Source organism: Eubalaena glacialis, chromosome X, assembly GCF_028564815.1.
Source record: "Eubalaena glacialis isolate mEubGla1 chromosome X, mEubGla1.1.hap2.+ XY, whole genome shotgun sequence".
In the NCBI taxonomy this organism is placed as follows: domain Eukaryota; kingdom Metazoa; phylum Chordata; class Mammalia; order Artiodactyla; family Balaenidae; genus Eubalaena; species Eubalaena glacialis.
The window spans coordinates 98,690,572-98,710,796 of record NC_083736.1 but is presented as its reverse complement, the minus strand read 5'-3'; the positions used below and the strand labels follow the sequence as shown (position 1 = coordinate 98,710,796).

Below are 20,225 nucleotides of genomic sequence, written 5' to 3'. Positions count from 1 at the left end.
CAAAAGATTTAAAAATTTTTTTAAATTTATTTTTTGGTCACGCCGTGCGGCATGCGGGATCTTAGTTCCCCGACCAGGGATCGAACCCGTGCTCCCTGCACTGGGAACGCAGAGTCTTAACCACTGGACTGCCAGGGAAGTCCCTATACCAACAGATTTTAATTAAAAAAATATAAGAACATATAATGACTGAATAGTGTGTAAGAAAGAGATGGATTTAGAATTGTGTCAATAGTAGTCATTAATACTGTCTGAGCAGGTTCAAGATGATTAGGAACTAGGGTGTGACTTATTTTAATTATTATTCCCACTACCTAGCATTGGGCATGTCATCTAGTAGGCACTAAGAAATGTTTACTGAATAAGTGAACATTTCTAATAAAGCTGGAAATAAAAAACACTGAAATATATGTTATACACACATCTTTTCTACAGGTACAAATGTCACAGCAGAGGACTATAATGAAACTCTAGATGCATTTAAATGTTTACAGTAGAAAATCATTTAAAAATTTACTCCCACTCCTCTATACTCATTTGAAACTTACAGAGATGATGCATAGATTATTTATTTTTGTAATAGCATGTTAGCTATTTTAGATTTGGATACACCCACATTCATTTATACAAAAATACACAAGTAAACCAGAATTTTTCTTTGAAAATACTATACCTGATTCATTCTTGGTAAATCCTTAATGTTTTCTTCTTTTTTCAAAAGCTCATCTTGCCATTGACTTAGATATGCTTGAATATCAACTTTTTCTTTTCCTCAATGAGGGGAATAAAACCATTTCATAATGAACAGCCCACTATATTTTCCCAAATCCCCAAAAGAACAATTATGATGGAAAGATATTTCATTGAGATATAAGATTCCACATTTTTTACTCCAGAAATTGATCTGACTATACTTTTTATTTCACTCACTGGCTCTCAAAATACATTCTTCACTTCCATTAAACTAAAACTTTTACTTTGGAAAGGCTGGGGACTAGAGGAAGAAGGATGCCTTTTAGATTAAACAGTACATGATGTAAATTTCATGTAGACGTTCTCATGCATACCACTAAGTTTAAAATAGCTTCTATATGATGTTCTTAGTATGCAGTTACCATAGCATACTATGGTGACTCTTTTTCAAAAATTCAAAACAGTACTTATTCATTCATTCCTTTGAAGAGTTTAATCACAATGATATTAATGGGACTTCATTAATAATTATTTAGATCTCTTAGAAAACTAGGATATACTGAACAACCTGGCGAAGTTATCATATTTAAGCAGATCTTCAGCAATTATTTTTTAACTAAATGTTACTCAAAAACATAAAAAGAATGATGGACCTTTGGAGAACAATTTGACAACCTCTATCAAAATATTAAATGTGCATATTCTTTGTTATCCAGCATTCTCATACCTCTATGAATTTATCCTATCCTAAAGAAATATGTGCAAAAGTATCATAAAATGTAAGTATAAAAATGTTTGTTGGAGAATAGTTTGCAATATAATTAATTGGAAACAACCTAAATGTTCATCAATATTGAGCTAGTTACTGAAATAAATGATGGTACAACCAAATAGTGGAATACTCTGCACCCATTAAAAGGAATAAGATAGAACCAAATGTACTGACATGAAAAGATGTCCATGATATACTACAAAATCAAAAAAGCAAATTGTAGAACAATATTTATGAAATGTTTCTTTTTTAAAAGGAGAGAGATGTCTATATTTGTTTATACATGGAAACAGGTCTGGAAAGAATACAGACCAAAATGTTTTCACATTTACTTCAGGGTGGGGTTGGGTGAGGGTATGAGGATTTCTGTACCATTTAAGTTCCTTTTATAAGGATTATCTATTACTTATGTAATTGAAATTAATATTTTCAAATAATAAAATTAAATAAATACGGGTCATTTACAATTGTATTTTCTATAACTTCTGAGACTTAAGTATCAAGAGAAGAAGAAGAAATTGTTAAACTAAAACAAAGGAACTGAAAAAGCTCTCAGGACAAATCAATCAATAGACTTTAAAAGGAATCCACGTTTCCCCTTTGTGTAGTTAACCCTATTTACAAAAACAATAATTTAAACTAAATGATACTCCTAGATCATATACCTTTTTCAGGGCTGTTTTTTGCTGACTCTGCTTCCTTCTCCTTTGCAGGCTTGGAAACTAGAGGAAAAGAGGACAATTGCATTTTGTAAAGTATTTAACAAATACCTTTTGAAAGTAAAATAATATTTTGTATAAAGACTTATAAGCACACTTTATTTTCTTCAATTCAGCAAACCAATTATAGCTAACCTGACCTCCTATCATTAGACGGCAAAGTATTCAAGAACTTTAAAAAGAACACTGGGGAAAAATCCATATAAAAAATCTTAGAAGGAAGTATACCAAATATTAAGTATTTATTTCTGGGTGGTATGTGGTATTTTCTTCCTTGTGATTTTCTTCAAATTAAATTGTATTACTTCTTTTATTAGGGAAAAAAAACACACACACACACTGGAAGTCAAAAGACTGAGCTACTAGTCCTGATTGTGGTAAAACCTCATTGAAAACTCTTACACGAGTCACTTCTCCTTTCTGGGCCTCAGTGCCCTCTATATAATTAAGGGACTTGACTAGAAGATTTGTAAGGTCGCTTCAAACACTAACATACAGTAACATAAACATACATTAATAAGAACTTATCCCTCTTTAAGACATTCATATTTATGAAAAAGAAGCAAAAGACACAAAAATAAGCTCATAACACTTCCAAATTATGTCTTGGAGACGGACTCATCCCGGTCTCCTACACCTACAGTGATTTATGATAAGTATTCACTGTTTGAATAATAGCTATGACCTTCAGTCATCAAAGATTCTATTGTCTTCATCGCATTTTAACAAGGCATAAAAAATGGTCTGATACATTTTAGAAATTTCTGCTACAGAAGTAGAAACAAAATGCATTTTCTTTCTAATTCTCCAGTAAATAAGAAATTCTATAAATCAAAACCCAAAATGTAGTTTAGTTAATCAGTCAAATATTTATAGAGTACTTACCATGCATTTAGGACTGTGCTAAGTGTTATGGTAGCACAAAAGAAGTATAAGGTATAATTAACCCAAATTTTACTAGTGGTAGCTGGGTAAAGAATGTTTAAGCCAGAAAGACCTCTGAGTGGCTAATCATCAAAACAGATAAATTTATTTATTTATTTAGGTTGCGCTGGCTCTTAGTTGCAGCATGCGGGCTCTTAGTTGCGGCATGCAGACTTCTTAGCTGCAGCATGCGGACCTCCTAGTTGTGGCATGCAGACTCTTAGTTGCAGCATGCACGCGGGATCTAGTTCCCTGACCAGGGATCGAACCTGGGTCCCCTGCATTGGAAGCAGGGAGTCTCACCCACTGGACCACCAGGGAAGTCCCAAAACAGATAAATTTAAAACAGATATTTACCATGGAGCTGACTGAAATAAAGTAATTCTTCCTTGGAAAGTTCATCTCCCTTTGAAGGGTCCTTATACTTCACTTCAGTATAAGCTGAAAACAGATAACCCAAATCACATTTATAACAATGAGGGACAGAAATGAGTCCTATAATAGATCAGTTAAATCTGGGGGCAGAGAATCAAACAAAGGGTCCCTGTCAAAGAAAGACATATGTGAAGAAATGTGGAAGTAGTATTACTCTACCGTATAGCAAATAACAAGAAGTACTTGATCACTTTGAGTTCTATTATTTCTCCAAATTTCTTGCTTTTTAATAGTTTTCCAAGAGCCATTACAAGTTGAAATTTAAAAATATGGGTTAATCGGATATACTCCAATATAAAATTAAAAGTTTTAAAAAAATTTTTAAAAATCTGGCACTTGGGAATCTCTGAAAACGTGACCTCAGTCATTTAAAAACGTCTTTAATAAGAAGGAAAACACGAAGTTGAGTGCTCTAACAGATACACAGTGTTTTTTCTATTTTTGATCCTTCTATTGAAAGCGTATTCATTCCATGGCAATATTAGACATTCTAATTTGACTTGACAATGTAAAGTCCTTCATAGTTATTATTTGGTTTGTCTTTTGTTTTAAATGCTGTGATTGTGATTTGAGTTTGTGAAGGGTTAAAGATGGCTTTTAGATTTCTGGCCTGGTAAAGAATGGTTCCCAGCTATCCCAGGAAGGCTCTAAAAGAGATCTCAGGTGTAGTTTTAGACAAATTATGAGGTACTTTTTTTTTTTGTGAATCACCCTATCTAAGCTAAAAGATACTTTTGCAATGTTCCTTTAAAGTCTAAGACTGGTTTCCCAATTATGGATCAGGCCTGGGAAAGGCTGCCTCTTAAGGTCAGAGGGAAATACTTAAGTAAAGTGGAATGATGTGGTAACATTAAGGCAGTGTGGTAGAATAGAAAGAAACCTGTGCTTTGGAGTCAGACCTCAGTTTGAATCTCAGCTAACCAATTTATTAGCTATGTGATCTTCAGCAAATTTAATCTTTCCCTTAGTTTCCGTATCGTCAAAATTGGAAGGATAATACCACCTTTCAAGGATATCATGAGAACTAAATAAAAGAATGCACGTAAAGCAAACACCTCAGCAGAGCAAGTGCTCAATAAATGGTAGCTTTTATTTTGCTTCCTTTTTTTAAAAAATTTATTTATTTTATTTATTTATTTTTAGCTGCATTGGGTCTTCGTTGCTGTGCACAGGCTTTCTCTAGTTGTGGTGAGCGGGGGCTACTCTTCGTTGCGGTGTGCGGGCTTCTCATTGTGGTGGCTTCTCTTGTTGCGGAGCATGGGCTCTAGAGCACAGGGTCAGTAGCTGTGGCACGCGGGCTCAGTAGTTGTGGCTCACGGGCTCTAGAACGCAGGCTCAGTAGTTGTGGCACATGGGTTTAGTTGCTCCGCGGCATGTGGGATCTTCCCGGACCAGGGCTCGAACCTGTGTCCCCTGCACTGGCAGGCAGATTCTTAACCACTGCACCACTAGGGAAGCCCTATTTTGCTTCCTTTTCCAAATGTTTAATATCCCTGTTGCCTGGTCTCATTTTTCTGAATAACTTGTAGTATTTCACAAGTTTGGCAGTTTGTCTAAAGTTAAATTTGGCAGTTTGTCTAAAGTTAAACAACACTAAAAATTCAACATTATGACAATATTCAAATGATAGATAGTTCCTACACACAAACTACTTATCATTAAATTGATTGAACACTAACAGGAAGGAAACTTGTGAACCCATCTGTTGCACAGAAACTCTTCCATAGATTTCAGTGTAACTATATATCAGCAAAAATATTGCTAATATGATCCATGGGCCACAATGAAGCAATGACCTTATATCATATGGAAAGTTACATTATTTGTTAAAATGGAATGATATCTGTAATTATACTTGTTAAAATGGAGTCAACTCCTATACATCACTAACAACTGTTAAATTCTTACCTGGAGGAATATGCAGCTTAAAAAGCACCTTAAGCTTCTCAGTAAAACTTCCATTGTACATTATGTCTGTTCAATAAAATTAAATTGCAAATAATCACAGCCAAAGAACATTCAATCAATTCCAGCAACACAGATTAATTAAGACACAGATACTAGCCAGGAATTAGGATTCAGAAACTTTCTGTTACTTAAACTAACCGTTAAACAACTACCCAGTAGGCCAGATTCTCTCCTTGAAGTATATAAGCAAAATACTCTTTATCAGAGGGATAAATAAAATGCTCTTCTGCTGAACTCTCTCCCCCAATCCCAATCTAAAATTTACTTTTTCTTTTGAATGAGGCCTTATGCTTCATCTGAGGAGAGAACTCCTCTTCAATGGGCAATCCCCGATAAGAAAGCATGCTAGGTTGTCTGGAAAAGCAAAGGAATGATATAACCGGTGGACTATCTACAGGCACAAAATGTTCACTGAATATTTCTCTACCACTTTTCTAGGCTATGTGGTTGGATTTTTACTGAGGGAGAACGTCCTCCTGAAGAATCCATGTGCCTGAAGGTGGGAAAATCAGGACATTCTCTTCCTTCATGTTAACCATTAAAACATCCACATCTAACAGCTTGCTTTTCTGGGAGGGTTGGGGCAAAATGAGATGAATATATTTAGACTTAGCAACAAAGAGAGAAAATGGTCCAGTTATTGCTAAAGTTGGTCCAGTTATTGCTAAAGTTGGAAAATGGTCCAGTTATTGCTAAAGTTGTAAATCTGATAAAAAATCTGATATCAGGCTGATAAAATCTGACTAAATTGGCAATGATAGGCAGTACTAAGTATTTCTAGGGGTACCTTTATTTTTTTTGCTTTAAAAAAGATTATTGGACATCATCCTACCAATTGCAGAGGAGAATTCTTTGAAGTTTATAAGGCAGTCGGAGTTTTCATCCAACAATCTGAATGTCCATAAAGCTAGTGAGTCTCTGTTTGCAGAATAAGCCCAGGGACTCAACAAGTGATACAACACTCTGAACTGCTGGCAGTCAATCTGATACTGTTCCAAATATGGCAGACTGGGATCATGGTGCTTCAATACTGGAGCTCTCAAACACCAATAGTAAGAAAAAAACAACTCTCTCTATTTAAGAAATGGGAAAAAAAAGCAAAGTCATTATATCAGAAAAAGTAACTTCATAAGACTTTTTTTCTTTTAAACATGTCTACTAAAGTAATTAAAGATAAAATAGTTGAACGGTTGTGGTAAAATTCTGCTAAGAATATTATTTTTCATTTAAAGAAGGGAAACAGTACCTTAAAGATGACATAAAGTTCATCCAATTCATGAAGGCTCAATTTCACATCTTGTGATACAACACGCAACTTTAAAAGGATTAAAAGCAATTTAGAATTTAACACTTCAGCATAGAAATTCTCTTTGAATCCATTTAGAAATCTCCCTCTGCCAGAATAAAATATATTTTTTAAACTTTTTAAAGGAATAACAAAGGTAAATGTACCTATTTTGCCCTTTTAAAAAGTTGTACATAGACTATAGCTCAATTCTACCGATATGTAATTTGACCTTCATCTCTTCATATCCAGAGATAACTGCCAAAGGACAGCCACTGAATGTCTATAAATATAAGCAACAATATTCTATGGTTTTTTCCATATATTCCTGTCTTGCTATATAAGCAATCTGTCAAGTCACCACATGGGGTTGTCATTAAACACTTCAAAGGCACTGGGAGATGTACATTCCCTCTCTGTGCCAAAAAACGTAATCTATCCCAGAGCATAGAAAAATATGATTTGTTCCAAAATCCATTCTATGACATGAGCACAATTCTAATATGAAAACTAAAGTTAGCACACACACACTGTAAGCCAATGTCACTTTAACACAGATATCAAGAACCAGGCTAAACTATTTAGGAAAATTATCAAAGCAGAATATTAAAAGAATAATACAACACGAATAGGACTCATTTCAAGAATCCAACAGAAGTCTAATATTAGGAATTCTTTAATGTACTTTACTACATTAATAAATATAACCTCAAGATATTGAAAAGTTATTTGATCAAAGTTAGCATTCAATATAGATTTTTTTAAATGTCCCAAATCCCTTAACCTAGAAACTGAATGAAACTCCTTAATTTGATGAAAGGCATCCTTTAAAAATCAACAGCAAATATCATACTTAACAATAAAATACTAGAGGCATTTCTATTAAATTCCAGAATGAGACAAGGAAGGCTGCTTCCACTGCTATTATTTAATACTTCTCTGGAGGTCCTACCCACTACAATAACACAAAAAAACTGAAAAGAGGTATATATATTAGGAAGGGCCAAAACTCTAAGACTAGAAATGATATGCTTGTCTATTCAGAAATTCAACTGAAAAAAATTAGAATTAATGAGAGTCAGTAACACAGCTACTTAAAAAAGCAACATGTGCAAATCAATAGCTTTTACATATACTATAATAAACAAATTAGAAAATATAAAGGAAAAAAGATCTCATTCATATTAGTAACAAAACCATAAAATACATAGGAGTAGACAAACCCAACAAGAAATGTGTAAGATCTATATGATGAAAACAATAAACGCTTACTAAAGGACATTTTAAAAGACATCATTAAAATGGATATTAAAAAGGAATTTTAAAAGCCTTACCAGATTTCAAAATGGACTATAAAGCCACAATAATTAAAACAGTGTGGGGCTTCCCTGGTGGCGCAGTGGTTAAGAATCCACCTGCTAAGGCAGGGGACACGGGTTCGAGCCCTGGTCTGGGAAGATCCCACATGCTGCGGAGCAACTAAGCCCGTGCGCCACAACTACTGAGCCTGCGCCCTAAAGCCTGCGAGCCACAACTACTGAAGCCCGTGCGCCTAGAGCCTGTGCTCTGCAACAAGAGAAGCCACCGCAGTGAGAAGCCCGCGCATCACAACAAAGAGTAGCCCCTGCTGGAAGCAACTAGAGAAAGCCCGCGTGCAGCAACAAACACCCAACGCAGCCAAAACTAAGTAAATAAATTAATTAAAAAAACAAAAACAAAAAACAAAGCAGTACCAGTACTATAAGCCAATATGAGAAAGTATGTTTATAAATTATATAATTTTATATGGGGAAGGCCTTGCTAAGTTTGACATGAAACCCACACAATATGTAAGAAAAAAGAGATTTGACTACATAAAATTTTGAAAGTTATATACTCTGAAATACATCATAAAAATTAAAGAAACAACAAGATTGGGGGAAATATTAGCCACAAATATAACTGACAAAGAATTAATACCACTAATAATTTTTAAATGTGACGCTAGTGGGAGTGTGGGGAAAAAGGCATTCTTACACACTGTTGGTGGGATTATAATTTGATACAAATCTTTTAGAGGATAATTTAGCAGGACCTGTCAATTTTTAAATGGGCACACCCCTTGACCCAGTTGCCACTTCCAGGAATCCACCTTATAGAAATACTCTTACAAATGTATAAGATTAGATATACAGTTGACCCTTGAACAATGCGGGGGTTAAGGGCGCTGACCTTCCACACAGTCAAAAATCTGCATATACTTTACAGCTGGCCCTTCATATCCATGGTTCCACATCTGCAGATTCAACCAACCATGGATCTTGTAGTACTGTAGTACATGTTTATTGAAAAAAAATCCACATGTAGGTGAACCTGTGCAGTTCAAACTCATGCTGTTTAGATAAGGTATTACTTGTAAAAGTGAAAAAACATTAAAATGAAAGAGAGAGAGAGAGGGAGACCTACTAAATGCATATCAACAAGGAATAGTTATGTAAAGTATAGCATACCCATACTGTGGTATACTATTCAGTGTATTAAGAAAAGCGAGGTATGCAATGATATGTAATGACCATGATATAGTTCTGAGTGAAAAAAGTTGCAGAACAAAGTAACTGGTATGATCTCATTTGAAAAGCTATATTGTCCCCCTCCCCCCAACCACATACACATTTATGTCTATAGATATTTAGAAAAAAGATCTGGAAGGATACATGCCAAATCATTTTTTTAATTAATTAATTAATTAATTAATTTATTTATTTATTTATTTATGGCTGTGTTGGGTCTTCGTTTCTGTGCGAGGGCTTTCTCTAGTTGCAGCAAGTAGGGGCCACTCTTCATTGCGGTGCGCGGGCCTCTCACTATCGCGGCCTCTCCCGTTGCGGAGCACAGGCTCCAGACGCACAGGCTCAGTAGTTGTGGCTCACGGGCCTAGTTGCTCCGCGGCATGTGGGATCTTCCCAGACCAGGGCTCGAACCCATGTCCCCTGCATTGGCAGGCAGATTCTCAACCACTGCACCACCAGGGAAGCCCCCAAATCATTTTAATGTTGGTTACTCCTGGGGTAGGAAACTTCTACTTTTTTACATTTCTATAATGTTTGAATTATTCACAATGAGCACGTATTCAGAAATGTTAAATTTCCCAGATTTGTATCTCTGAGGACTTAACCTTTAAGCAAGTAGGTTTACAAAAACAATACATGCTCATGATAAAAGCTCAAACAGCACAGAAGGATTCATACAGCAAAGTAAAACACTCTCTCTTCCAACCAGAAATCTATTAATCCCACTCACCAGAAGCAACCAATATTAACAGCTTCTAATGTAGTCATCCAAATACTAAAAAGGAGTACTTAAAACACACTGTTTATTCCTTTTTCACTTTATCTTGGGTATCCAAGGATAATAATACATATTAGCAGCCTAGACTACTATGTAGGTCAGCTGTTCTTATTGATGAAGCACATCACAAATATGTTATGCTTAAATGCCTACATCATAGCATTCAATATTAAAGGTCACATAACACAAAACATGTTGGAGAAACCAATATGTTTCAACCAGAAAAAAATAACTTATTTCCTCTCAAAAAATTTACAGTAAGCTAAGCTGTGGCAAGAATCTAGCTCAAATGTATAGTTATTTTATTTTCTTCACATGAAATGATAATTTTTTAAATGAAGTTCAGGAAAAAAATGTTACTCCAATTGGTTTTCCCTCATTGGGTGGATACTCACCACATTCTGCTTTGTCGTTTCCTCTAGGGTCTGTATCACATACAACCTATTTCGACAGCGCATGCTGTATATATCTTCACAGCGAATATTCCCATATTTCTGCAAGAAATATGATTTCAGTGGATACTCATTCATAATAAATATCCACTTCTCTTACAATTGAATTTCGTCAGATTCTATTCTCAGAGGCCTTGGTTTTATTCCTAGCTATTTTCCCAACTTGTTCAGTGATTATGCAAATGTTCACCTCCCACGTTTCAGTTTTTCTGTATATTCACAGGAGAGGATTCCATCTACTATGGGTCTAGACTAAGTACAAGAACACTGGTAAAATTCTTAGTCTCTAAGAAGAGAATATTTTTCAGCTTTTTATGCAGTGATAGATATTTAAAAGTGGTCATTATTTGTAAAACTATGTGAATAGTTTCATTTAACGAAAAGCAAACTGAAGCAGAGGAGGCTATATAACGTAGGAACAGTTCATAGAACTCATTTTTAAAGTGAAGTCAGATTTTACATTACTACATCTTTACTTGTATTATTATCTTACTCTTAATATACCACTAGAGATATAACTATAGTATCTATCATTTTAAATATGCTATGTAATTATATTTATGGTATAAGAAAAACTTACCTCATTTGACTCTCTAATCAAATCTGTAATATCCACTCTAATATGACTGCTTTTTTCATCACTTACATTTGAACCCTGCTGCACACTTGAAGGCAACGGGCTATCCTTATTAGTGACATTGTCAAAGAACCTATCCAAAAGTGACAGTAATACAAGAATCAGTAGAAGTAAAATGCAGAGAAAATGACAGCTAATTTCTCCCTAGTTCGAGATTAATTTCTACCAAGAGGACAAGAGACAGTCTTATGAGGGAGTAGAATTTGAAGATGGTTGGGAATTAGGAGGACATGGGACTGGGAAATGGGATGGTGATGAAATGACTTCAGAGGTGGGGAGGAGAGTATGGGGAAGCAGATAGGCTCAGAGTTCTCAGAAAATACCACATGGCCCAGTAAGGGTGGAATATAGGGTATGTAGAGGCACGTGAGGAGAAATAATTTAAGAAAGAACATTGAGGCCTTAACATTGAGAGTTCTAAATATCAGAGTGAGGTGTTTATACTTTATTCTGTACATAAATGGGATTTGATGCACCATTACAAGTTACCCAAATATTCATATATTCATTCATTTAACATATACAGTGTATACACACACACACATACACACACACACACCCCCCCCACACATGTGTTTCAATACAAAATAGAATTCACAGAAAAGGCACCAGGAAAATAAAGCTCAGCTTACCTGATTGAAACCACTTGAAAACACTTGAAAACCAGAACAATTTCCCCCCACTGGATATTTAATATTATCAACCACCTTTCCCCCCCTCAAATTACTCTTAACACACTTTATAGCTCGAACTGGGACTATGAAAGTCCCAGCATAGTGAAACAACCATATTAGATGTTAGTGTAAATGTATATATAACCTAGTGGTTTACTTCAAAGTGACTGACTTACTTTTGTTATATTCTATTTAGAAACAGAGGAGTGGACTTTAGGCCTAGCGTTTTCATTCAACCAGCTTTGTGACTTTGGGCAAATTATTTAAAGTTTCTAGGGCTCAGTTTCCTCATCTATAAAATAAGGGGTTTGAACAACATAAGCTCTAAGGGGTTCTCCAGATTTAAATGTTATGATTCTCACAGTACCTGTTTAAAGCTGTCACGGCTTCAGCATCATCTTTACATGCCAGAAGTTTGTCTAAATTATAGTCAAGTATTGCCAATCCCAGTTGTAAAATGGCCTTTATTCCATCATAGAAGAAACAGTCCACCACATTCACTGCACTTTCAATAGGTAGCACACTAATAAAAAGTGTGAGGAACCATGAGAGAGAAACTGAGGAAAAGAATGTCATATCAGTCATATGTTCAGTCAGCTGGGGAAGGTGATCTCTGATAAGTTCTTCAAAGACTGCCTGATCCACCAAGGCACCTGGAGAACATAAAAAGAAATTTTAAAATGAACACCTTTCAAAAGGACTTGTTTCCAATACCTTCCCACTTCTATTAGTAGGCTGATATATCTCATTTCTCTTCCTTAAATTATGAACTTCTTCAGTGCCTTTTCTATATTTCACGCATCTCTTTATCTGCTAGCAGTATATGCATCAAGAAGCACTTGAGAAACTCAATTCATATTCATTTGAACCGTTATTTATGGAATCTTTATTATGTGCAGAAACCTGTAATAGGTACTATAAGAGATACACCAATTAATTAAATGGTCTCATCTTCAAAGCGTTTAATCTCTAATAGAACTTGCGATAAATAGACAAATAACTATAACACAAGACAATACAATCAACGACCTAGCCATGACACCGAAGGCTTATGAGGGTACAAAGGAGACCACCTATGGTTTTAAGGTAGGGGATAATGGATCTATAAATATTTGATGACTGAAGAAAATATTATATAATTAACAAACTAAGAACTTGATCCTTCTTTCAAAGCTTGCATATATCTTTACAATTCATAAAAATGTGGAGATTTTAAGCTGATTAAAATCTCTCTCTCATCAAGAAACTATTAAAATTTTTCCAGTAGCTCCAGATGCTTCAGATCACCACTGTTTTAGCAATACAGGATAGTAAACTTAAAACTTCTATTTTATAAGGAAACAGACCAGGCACTTTATTTTTAAAAAGCAACGTATTAAATAATACGTTTTTCCAATCACGTTCAGTGCAAAAAGCTCTTCTCTTGAGCATGTCAGTGAATGTGACATTTTGATATTGCTTGCATTTTGTATATTTTGCAACTTAATTGATCAGTTCTTCCATTTGATAGGTAACTGGATAGACAAGAGGCCTATAAATTGTTTAGAAAAGAAATATGTGTTCGTATATGTATATGTGTTTTGTTTTTTACCAATGATTCGACGATTAAAATAATCAGGTAACATTCGTTCACATACAGCAACCAGAAGCCAAAAAGCTTCTTCCTCTTTTGCATACAGAAGCAACACTGAAGTCAAAATGTTCATTGCCTAAAATTCATAGAAAAATAAAAAATAAATATTGTTGGGGTAATAATTACATTTCTTCTTCAAACATAGTAATTTTCAGCAATAACAACAACTATGAGAGTAATCATAATGGAAACATGAGAACTCTGAGCCAGTCCAAAGCAAAACAAGGTGAAGTCAGACTAACGTTTGCTAATCAGTTATTTTACACGGTACATTCAAGGAAAATGAAGCAGTAATATCATGAACATAGCACACAATAAGTAAAACCTCTCTAAATTTAGACTAATTTCAAGGAGTAAAAAATATTAATTATCGCAAGTCTTAAAAAAAACACTACATACTTTGAAGGACATACTAACATTGGAGAAACAAACTTCATCTGTATTTTCAACTACCTACAGGAGAACATCCCTTAGATGTCAATCATCCTCAATTGTGTCTGAAACTAAATCTTCTTTCCTCTATTAAATAGGATTCTCTTCTTTGCTACCTTAATTTTGATCACGCTAGAAACGCTTTATCTGCCACATCCAATTTGTCTTCACATCCTAGAGTTTCTTCTTATAAAATGTCTTTTATTTTTATTTTTATTTATTTATTTATTTGGCCGCACCACGCAGCATGCAGGATCTTAGTTCCCCGACCGGGGATTGAACCTGTGCTCCCTGCAGTGGGAGTGCAGAGCCCTAACCACTGGACTGCCAGGGAATTCCTAAAATGTCTTTTAGGTTTTATTTATCCTCTCCATTCCCACTACCACCCTAACTTTCTCCTTCTTCTAATCTATCTTCCACACAAATGTCAGATCACTACTTTTATATAACGTTTGGCCATAGACCTTATTATAAAGATAATAAACCCTTAATGTATAGAATCTGGGAAGAATGGAAAGGTGCGAAGAAAATTAAATCTCCTGTACCCTACCTACCCAGAGATCACCACCGTTAACAAGCTGATGTACTTTTTTGTGTTTGTATTTCCTTCCTTTTTCCCCTTCTAAAATTTAAACCAAACTGTATATTAAAGTTTGATTTTTCACTCAACATTATATTATACATTTTCAATGCCATTAAATAAGTCTTCTAAAACAGTATTTTTAATGACTGTAAAAAATCTATTACGTTGAATATACTATAAATTATTTAGCTATTCTACTATTATTGAACATTTAGGTTGATTTCAACTCTTCACTATTATATATAACACTGCAGTAAATATCTCTGTATATAAATCTTCATCCAAGTGGTTTACTATTTTCTCAGTAAAGATACATAGAAATTAAATTATTTGGTCAATGAATATTATTATTTGTGTGTGTGTGTGTAATTAGTACTAAATATTCTTTATCTGATACTATACATAAACCACACTAAAATGCCTTTCATTAAGGCAATATTTTAGATAGATAGAGAATTTTAATTAAATTGGCATAGTTAAGACCAAAAAGAGAAAGTGGACATTGCCAGTGTATCTTCAGCTCTTGCCTTAACAGGCGAATGAACACAACTTGAAACACAGGTGAATCTTGCTGTTCTATGAGACAGTGAAGAGATCTTCTCAATATTTAAATATATTAATATAACCAGTTATAGAAATCTAAATATAAAACCAATCTCCTATAGGGTTTGAGAAGGCATTCACCATACCCCTGAAAAGTTTAACATTTCTTATTCAAGTTTAATCATCTCTTTAGAAGGGGAAAAGAGTGATAGTACTTGTTGAACCAGAATTACTATCAAAATTCAAAAAGCTGACCATATTCTTTTTTTTTTTAAATAATCAACATGCCATTAAGGTACATATATATATATATATATATATATATATTTGTTTTAAACAGCAATTTATTTATTTATTTTTTAAATTTTATTTATTTATTTATTTTTGGCTGTGTTGGGTCTTTGTTGCTGCGTGCAGGCTTCCTCTGGTTGCGGCGAGTGAGGGCTACTCTTCGTTACAGTGCGGAGGCTTTTCATTGCGGTGGCTTCTCTTGCTGCGGAGCATGGGCTCTAGGTGTGCGGGCTTCAGCAGTTGTGGTGCACGGGCTCAGTAGTTGTGGCTCACGGGCTCTAGAGCGCAGGCTCAGTAGTTGTGGTGCACGGGCTTAGTTGCTCCACGGCATGTGGGATCTTCCCGGATCAGGGCTCGAACCCATGTTCCCTGCATTGGCAGGCAGATTCTTAACCACTGTGCCTCCAGGGAAGTCCAAGCTGACCATATTCATTTAGCCACAAACCAATCTTATTTAAATCAGGACAGAAATATTACCTCAGCCATTCATGATCTGAATTGCAGTGTATGAGATCAATTTAAATATGGTACACATAAAAAATCATGAGACATTTGTTTCGTAATAAATATGGCAGTGGTCAACTATTACTCATTAGTAGCTTTTTTGAGATAAGCTATCAAGTCTGCCCTTTCTCCCTTCTTCTTAAACCCAGTGAAGATCATTTTTGTTCCAGGGATGTACTTCTTGGGATTACCCAAATACTCCATCAGCATCTCCTCTCCCCAGGTGATGCCTTTGTTCTTGTTGGCATCTGTGTAAGAGAATCTGAAAGTCTGACCTGTCTTTCACCCAAACAGACCATGGAGATTTGGCCCAGTCTTGTGCTTGCCTCCCTGTTCCACAGTATGGCACTGGGCACACTTCTGAACAAAAGTCTTGCCCTTCTCAACATCACCCATTTTTAATTTATTTATTTTTGGCTGTGTTGGGTCTTCGTTTCTGTGCGAGGGCTTCCTCCAGCTGCGGCAAGCAGGGGCCACTCCTCATCGCGGTGCGCGGGCCTCTCACCATCGCGGCCTCTCTTGTTGCGGAGCACAAGCTCCAGACGCGCAGGCTCAGCAGTTGTGGCTCACGGGCCCAGCTGCTCCACGGCATGTCAACATCACCCATTTTTAAATCATTCTTTCTCTGTGCACAGCTAAGAGGTTCCCCTGAATATTATTTTTAAACGACTTGATATTACTGCCAAATTGTACTCCAGAAAGACTGTACCAATTTGTATTTCTGACCTATAGCATTTGAATGTTTACTTCACTGCTCCTTTGCCAATACTAAGAATTGTAATAATTAAAATTGTCTTTGCTGATTTGATAGTGAAAATGGTATCTCATGGTTTGAATTTGAGTTTCTTTGATATTGAACTTCCTTTTTTAAACTTTATTATCAATCTGTATTTTTTTCTGTGATTCATCTTTTCATGTCCATTGCTCATTTTTATAATTCAACACTTTTCTTATAGGTTTGTATATTAAGTATGTCAATCCTTTGTCAGATCTGGTACAATATTTGACTTCAAGTTCAGTTTTTACTCCATCATTTTCCTGTTCAAGAAGCCATAATGGGAGGAGCATCAGTGAAAATGGCAGAGTAAGGCTCTCCGAAAATGCTTTCCTTTATAAAAGCAACAAGAACACTAGCAAAAATCATCAAAATCAAATTTTCAGAACTCTGAAAATGCACCAAAAGCTTACAGCAATTCAGGAAGCCTTTACTTAATAAAATGGTTGAATCTCAGTAAAAACAGTGAGCTCTGTGGCATTTTAAATCATCCAAGTCCCATTCCTCCTCAGCTTTACAGAAGCCTGAAAAACCAACATTCAGCAATCATGGTGAAAAGCAGCACCTAGCAGCCATGGGAGGGAACAGAACGGGGCTGGAGCGCCTTCAAAGTCCCATTCCCAGAGAACTGTCATTATTTGACCCGTCTGGTCATTCCCTGGAAAACCGCACTCATAAGGCTGTCTTTATTTGACCTGACACAGAGCTCACCCAAGGCAAACAGCCTTTCCTTGAAAAAATGTTCCTTGAAAAAATCAGAAGCAGTTGTTGAACATGCGGCTGCCTGAGGCAGTGGATAACAACTGGGCCAAACAATAGGCTAATAAAGGGTTAAAATGAAAAGCTGGGGAATGGGATATCCAAAAGGGGCTTTGGAACGCTCTAACTTATTCCTGGGAATCTAGAAGGCAAAGTGCATGATACGGCTTCATGCCTGCCCAGAGCTGTATGCATGCTCATGAAAGAACAGAAAAAGCCCTAAGCTCTTACCTCTGGCTAATCTTGAGGCTCTGCACAAACAGGAAGTGATAGAGAATAGAAAAAAAATATGGAAAACTCAACAAAATCAAAAGTTGGTTCTTTGAAAAGATTAAAAAACCTGAAACACCTGTAGGTAGTCTAACCAAAAAGACAAAAAACAGAAAGATACAGAGAGACAGAGAGAGAAAGAGAGAGAGACTCAAATTAAAATCAGGAAATAGAGAACATTACTACCAACCTTAACAAAAATAAAAAGGATCATAAGGGAATACAATGAACAACTGTATGCTAACAAATTGGACAACCTAGATAAAATGGACAATTTCCTAGAAAAACCACCAAGACCAACTCAAGAAGAAACAGAAAAATCTGAACATACTTATTATAGGTAAAGAGACTGAATTAATAATGAAAAAACTTTCTGCAAAGAAAACTCTAGAAACAGATGGCTTCACTGGCCAATTCTACCACAATTTAAAGAATTAACACCAATCCTTCATTAACTCTTCAAAAAATAGGTGTGGAAGAAACACTACCTAGCTCATTCTTTGACATCCTGACACTAAAACCAGACAAAGACATCACAAGAAAACGATTATCAACACATTTTATGAATATAAATGCAAAAATCCCTAACAAAATACTAGAAAACTGAACCCAATAACATATAAAAAGGATTACACATCATGACCCAGTAAGATTTATCCCAGGGATACAAGAGTGGTAAAACATGAAAGTCAACAAGGGGAGGACCTTCAAGATGGCGGAGGAGTAAGACGTGGAAATCACCTTCCTCCCTACAAATACATCAAAAATACATCTACATGTGGAACAACTCCTACAGAACACCTACTGAACGCTGGCAGAAGACCTCAGACTTCCCAAAAGGCAAGAAACTCCCCACGAACCTGGGTAGGGCAAAAGAAAAAACAGAGACAAAAGAATAGGGATGGAACCTGCACCTCTGGGAGGGAGCTGTGAAGGAGGAAAAGTTTCCACACACTAGGAAGCCCCTTCACTGGTGGAAACAGGGTGGGTGGCGGGGGGGGGAAGCTTCGGAGCCACGGAGGAGAGCGCAGCAACAGGGGAGCAGAGGGCAAAGCGGAGAGATTCCTGCACAGAGGACCGGTGCTGACCAGCACTCACCAGCCTGAGAGGCTTGTCTGCTCACCCGCCGGGGCAGGTGGGGGCTGGAAGCTGAGGCTCGGGCTTTGGAGGTCAGATCCCAAGGAGAGGACTGGGGTTGGCGGCGTGAACACAGCCTGAAGGGGGCTAGTGCGCCACGGCTAGCCAGGAGGGAGTCCGGGAAAAACTCTGGAGCTGCTGAACAGACAAGAGACCATTGTTTCGGGGTGCACGAGAGGAGATTCAGAGCATCACCTAAATGAGCTTCAGAGACGGGCGCGAGCCGCGGCTATCAGCGTGGACACCAGAGACGGGCATGAAATGCTAAGGCTGCTGCTGCAGCCACCAAGAAGCCTGTGTGCGAGCACAGGTCACTATCCACACCTGCCCTCCCGGGAGCCTGTGCAGCCCGCCACCGCCGGGGTCCCGTGATCCAGGGACAACTTCCCCGGGAGAACACACACCGGCCTCTGCCGCCACACGCTTGCCCCGCATTCCGTACCCCTCCCTCCCCCCAGCCTGAGTAAGCCAGAGCCCCTGCATCAGCTGCTCCTTTAACCCCGTCCTGTCTGGGCGAAGAACAGATGCCCTCAGGTGACCTACATGCAGAGGCGGGGCCAAATCCAAAGCTGAACCCCAGGAGCTGTGCGAACAAAGAAGAGAAAGGGAAATCTCTCCCAGCAGCCTCAGGAGCAGCGGATTAAATCTCCACAATCAACTTGATGTACCCTGCATCTGTGGAATACCTGAATAGACAAGGAATCATCACAAAATTGAGGTGGTGGACTTTGGGAGCAACTGTAGACTTGGGGTTTGCTGTATGTGACTGACTAGTTTGATTTTTATGTTTACCTTAGTATAGTTTTTAGCGCTTGTTATCATTGGTGGATTTGTTTATTGGCTTGGTTGCTCTCTTCTCTTTTGTTTATTACTTTTAAAATTTTTTTAATTTTAATAATATTTTTAAAGATTTTTTATTTTAATAACTTTATTTTACTTTATTTTACTGCTCTTTCTTTTTTTTCTCCCTTCTCTTCTGAGCCATGTGGCTGACAGGGTCTTGGTGCTCCGGCCGGCTGACAGGCCTGAGCCCCTGAGGTGGGAGAGCCGAGTTCAGGACATCAGACCACCAGAGACCTCCTGGACACACCTAACATCAATTCGCGAGAGCTCTCCCAGAGATCTCTGTCTCAATGCTTAGACCCAGCTCCACCCAATGGGCGGCAAGCTCTAGTGCTGGACGCCCCATGCCAAACAACCAGCAAGACAGGAACACAACCCCACCCATTAGGAGGGAGGCTCCCTAAATCATACTAAGTGCACAGACAAGCAAAAGTTAAGAGAATTCAGCACCACCAAACCAGCTTTACAACAAATGCAAAAGGAACTTCTCTAGGCAGGAAACACAAGAGAAGGAAAAGACCTACAATAACAAACCCAAAACAATTAAGAAAATGGTAACAGAAACATAC

At 37.0% G+C, this 20,225-nt stretch overlaps 1 protein-coding gene and 1 pseudogene across 1 annotated transcript in view; both read right to left on the bottom strand.

Moving 5' to 3' along the window:
• The window catches only part of TBC1D8B (TBC1 domain family member 8B), a 78,643-nt gene that overhangs the window by 2,199 nt on the left and 56,219 nt on the right, over positions 1-20,225 (bottom strand). The window contains exons 11-20 of the mRNA XM_061179553.1: positions 13,478-13,595; positions 12,254-12,539; positions 11,156-11,285; positions 10,519-10,617; positions 6,758-6,826; positions 6,344-6,584; positions 5,452-5,517; positions 3,466-3,549; positions 2,131-2,187; positions 674-771 (exon numbers count right to left, since the gene is read on the bottom strand). Of these exons, the coding sequence (XP_061035536.1) occupies positions 674-771; positions 2,131-2,187; positions 3,466-3,549; positions 5,452-5,517; positions 6,344-6,584; positions 6,758-6,826; positions 10,519-10,617; positions 11,156-11,285; positions 12,254-12,539; positions 13,478-13,595 (1,248 nt within the window). The remainder of the gene's footprint in view (positions 1-673; positions 772-2,130; positions 2,188-3,465; positions 3,550-5,451; positions 5,518-6,343; positions 6,585-6,757; positions 6,827-10,518; positions 10,618-11,155; positions 11,286-12,253; positions 12,540-13,477; positions 13,596-20,225) is intronic.
• On the bottom strand, positions 15,921-16,268 carry LOC133082011 (cytochrome c-like; annotated as a pseudogene).